Genomic DNA, 4137 nt, shown 5'->3' with positions numbered 1-4137 from the left:
TGTTTAAATTTGCTTCCCCCTTGGATTTTCTGGGGTCATTTTTCAATAGAAAGTATTCTTTCACCCAGTTCACACACCACTCACTTTCTATGCTCCAGCACAGTCTTAGGTGTTTAGGCAGTCATGTTTGCTTCTGCTGCTCCTCATCTTTGGATGAGGGGGCTTTCCTAGTCAGGTTGGAGACATGTGGCTCTCCTTGACCTGCTAGGCTGTCCCCCTTAACTTCACCACTCCTCCAGGGTGGCTATGGCTCAATTTGAGCCCTCCAATGAGGAGAGGTTGGAGCAGAGCCACAAACTCACAGTATTCATTTCTGAAGGTGCTGGAAGTACAATTGGATGTCCTTATCAATGCTGATGGTGTTTATGTGGCATGCCAGATGTTTTGGGATTGCACCCAAGGCATCTCTTACTTCTAGCAAAAACCTTATTGCAAAAATTACTTGCTTTCAGTCTTTGCATATTTGTGACTAGTAAAAACATTTGTTCCATTAGCCCTACAGCTGCTGGCCCTGGTTGCTCAGCCAACATTCCTGAATCCTTTAGCCTACGTGGAACCAGATTCCAGAAGCTCCAGCATCTTGTGTCCTTCTTCTTGTTGACCCAGGCGATGACAGATTTGGTATGGATGTCTGTAAAGTATCCCTTGTTTTATTGTTTATGGGAGAGGGACTCTTCATCTGTTGTAATTCTTAATATTACTATTCATAGAGGTCAAAAAGTTCTCCCAGTCTAGCTGGAGATAAGATAGAGAGGAAGAAATGATAATTATAGAGAAGTAATAAATCCTGACTGCTTTCTTGTTTTCAAATAGCAACTTCCATTCTAAAAGAAGAGATTATTGGAGCATTACAGAAGCCTCCTGATGGATTTCAGCGGTGATGCAGAAGGATCTGCGTCTGGCTCTATAGATCCTTTGGATGAGAACCAAAATACACCCATCAATTCTGAAAGTATCATGCTGTTAGCCACAATAATCATCTGCTGTATTGGTCTCCCATTAAATGGAATTGTTATCCAGCTACTTGGTTTCAAGATTAAGAAAACCCCTTTCACTGTGTTGATTCTTAATTTAGCTATTGCTGACTTTGGATTCCTTCTATCTATGGCTATTCTTTCCATTTTTCTTTTTGCAAATAAATCAGACATAACTCAGTTATTCTTTTTTTCTTACTCCAAAATCATGTACATTACTGGAGTGTTTCTTCTGACAGCCATCAGCATTGACCGGTGTGTTTCTGTCCTCTTCCCAATCTGGCATCGCTATTCACGGCCAAAGTATTTGTCCCCTCTTGTGTGTTCCTTCCTATGGATCTTCTCTTTCCTCCTGGTTGGAATTCCAAACATTATGAAACCTGTATTTCAATATGCATTTATCCAGGATGTCTATTTCCTGGCGACTGTTGTGCTTTCCTTTCCATTGATCACAATCTCTGTTGTGATCCTGATCATCAAAATATATCTTAAACCTAAACAGTTGAAACGGGGAAGAATTTTAGTAATGACCTTAATTACATTTCTCTGTTTCTTCATTTTTTCTATTACTTTATGGATCTATGCATTCACTACACATTTTCTTGACGTGAATTATTCGGATAAATTTCCTGATTTGGATAGCTATTTTAAACTGTGTGCTTCTCTTAACAGCGGTGTTAACCCAGTGATCTACTTTCTGGTTGGGAGAAAAAAACTAGCTCCATCCTTGGAGAACATCAAGGTCACTTTTGAAAGTGTCTTCAAGGAAGATGAAGCTTCTGAAACCGGATTGAAGTTCGCAAACACAGTCCAAACCCCCCATTAAAAGCATAATATTAGCTTGTCTCTAATGCTGGATATCAAAATGTATCTCTTGCTTATAGAAATGTATCTCTTGCTTATAGAAATAAAATATAATAGGTTTTGTTTCCCTCCAATTTGAATGTTATGAGAGTTCATTTTGATGATTGGGGAAGGATGTGACAAGCAAGATTTTTTCTCCCTTCGTTGATATAAACTAGGTATACAAAACCATTCCAGAAAATGGAAACTCCACAAGGAAGTCGTCCTTCCAACCTTCTTAAAGCTCTACATGGTTTAGGACCTGGCTACCTGAGAGACCGCCTCCTGCCACATACCTCCCAACGACCAACTAGATCTCACAGGTTGGGCCTCCTCCGGGTGCCGTCGACTGGACAATGCCGGCTGGCGACTCCCCGGGGGAGAGCCTTCTCTGTAACTGCGCTGGCCCTGTGGAAGGATCTACCCGTAGAGATCCGGACCCTTACCACTCTCCCGGCCTTCTGTAAAGCCACCAAGACCTGGCTGTTCTGGCAGGCCTGGAGCTGTTGATTAATGTCCAGCCCCACCTACACTGAATGAATGATGTGCAATTTTAACAATCTATCTTTATTTTTAAATTTTTAAATGCTTTTTTATCTGTCTGTAAGCCACCCAGAGTCCCTAGGGAGTGGGCGGCATACAAATTTTATTAAATTGGAAATTGGAACCTTCCGACGTGGGTAAAATGAGGACCCAGACTGCTTGCGGCAGTAGGCTGACTCTGTAAAACATTTATTGTTTGGTCACTACAGTAGTGGCCAAAATTGTAGAAACCTTTTGAGAAAAACGTACAGTAGTTTTGAGGCTTGATGGCTAATAACATCACTCTTTTTGGACTAGTACCATAAATATATGTATCTCAATGGAAAGATAATGTAATCAAGAATGTAATGCAACAAAGTTTGTTCAAGTATCTGTATTCTATGAAAAGTTATAGCCAAAAAAACTAGGCAGGGGGTTGGACTAGAAGACCTCCAAGGTCCCTTCCAACTCTGGTATTGTATTCTACTCTTGTACTCCTGAAGGGAAAAGTTTCCCTACAAAAAAGAGATCTGCCATTTCCACCAAAATGAGATTTGAGGAATCCCAATTTGGCAAAAACACCTGATAGTTCCAGGGAGTTTCCCACCCCTCCTTATACTCCTTCTACGGCAATGGCGTGTTTCAATTTTGAATTTATTTGCAGCTGGTCTGTGGTTGCAATTTACTGAATTGGTCACCCGGTGAAGTATTCAACGGGCGGGATGGGTGAATCGGAGACCCACGAAGTTGCTTCCCGGGCTCCGTGGGCTGCGCCGTGGGTGAAAGAAGTCCAGAGACCCAGCGGCATCGCGCGGAAGGCAGGCGCAAGCGGCGCGCAGTCTCGGTTCGGGGAGCCCGCCTGGAGAAGGCGAGGCAGCTGCGTGAATGACGCACCGGCCGCTGCTGGCTTTGGCTTCCCTTTGTCGCTCGCTGCGTGTTTCGGGCGGAGGCGAAGTCAGGCGCGCCGGTGGGATGCCGGATGCCCGAAACGCGGAGATGCGCGCAGGGCAAAAGCATCCGAAAGTGAGCTTGGCTGAGATGGCCTGCTGGCTGCACCGATGGCAATGCTGCTCCCCTTTTCCCAGTTGCCATGACTCGTTGAATCATAAACGTTCCTACAAGTTAGCTTCCCACAACATCTCCTTGAGTGTCAACTCAATGCTTCAACAGTTTGTCCAAGGAACAATATTTAGAAATAACGGTGGGAAACCCCTGGTTGAACTTCAGTATAGACCTGACTTCGCCTCCGCCCGAAACAAGAAGCGAGCGACAAAGGGAAGCCAAAGCCAGCAGCGGCCGGTGCGTCATTCGCGCACCTGCCTCGCCTTCTCCAAGTGGGCTCCCCGAACCGAGACTGCGCGCCGCTTGCGCCTGCCTTCCGCGCGATGCCGCTGGCTGTCTGGACTTCTTTCACCCACGGCTCAGCCCACGGAGCCCGGTAAGCAACTTCGTGGGTCTCCGATTCACCCATCCCGCCCGTTGAATACTTCACCGGGTGAGCAATTCAGTAAATTGCGGCCACAGACCAGCTGCAAATAAATTCAAAATTGAAACACACCATTGCCATAGAAGGAGTATAAGGAGGGGTGGGAAACTCCCTGGAACTATCAGGTGTTTTTCCCTATTGCCAAATTGGGATTCCTCAAATCTCATTTGGGTGGAAATGTCAGATCTCTTTTTTTAGGGAAACTGTTTCCTTCAGGAGTACAAGAATAGAATAAAATATCAGAGTTGGAAGGGACCTTGGAGGTCTTCTAGTCCAACCCCTTGCCTAGGCAGGAAACCCTATAGCATTTCA

General features: G+C 44.9%; 1 protein-coding gene across 1 annotated transcript; it reads left to right on the top strand.

The window, feature by feature from the left end:
- The first annotated feature begins 820 nt into the window (after window positions 1–820).
- On the top strand, window positions 821–1800 carry LOC148049076 (mas-related G protein-coupled receptor member H-like). The gene has a single exon (XM_087703542.1). The coding sequence runs from the start codon at window positions 865–867 to the stop codon at window positions 1798–1800; it is 936 nt and encodes a 311-aa protein (XP_087559668.1). The 5' UTR covers window positions 821–864.
- Window positions 1801–4137: the final 2337 nt, after the last annotated feature.

The sequence above is a fragment of the Thamnophis sirtalis genome, unplaced genomic scaffold (genome assembly GCF_051295495.1).
Source record: "Thamnophis sirtalis isolate CommonGarterSnake01/CBP01778 unplaced genomic scaffold, rThaSir2_p1.2 scaffold_2, whole genome shotgun sequence".
Lineage (NCBI taxonomy): Eukaryota > Metazoa > Chordata > Lepidosauria > Squamata > Natricidae > Thamnophis > Thamnophis sirtalis.
The sequence above is the reverse complement of the archived record's forward strand: the minus strand, read 5'-3'. Positions and strand labels throughout refer to the sequence as shown.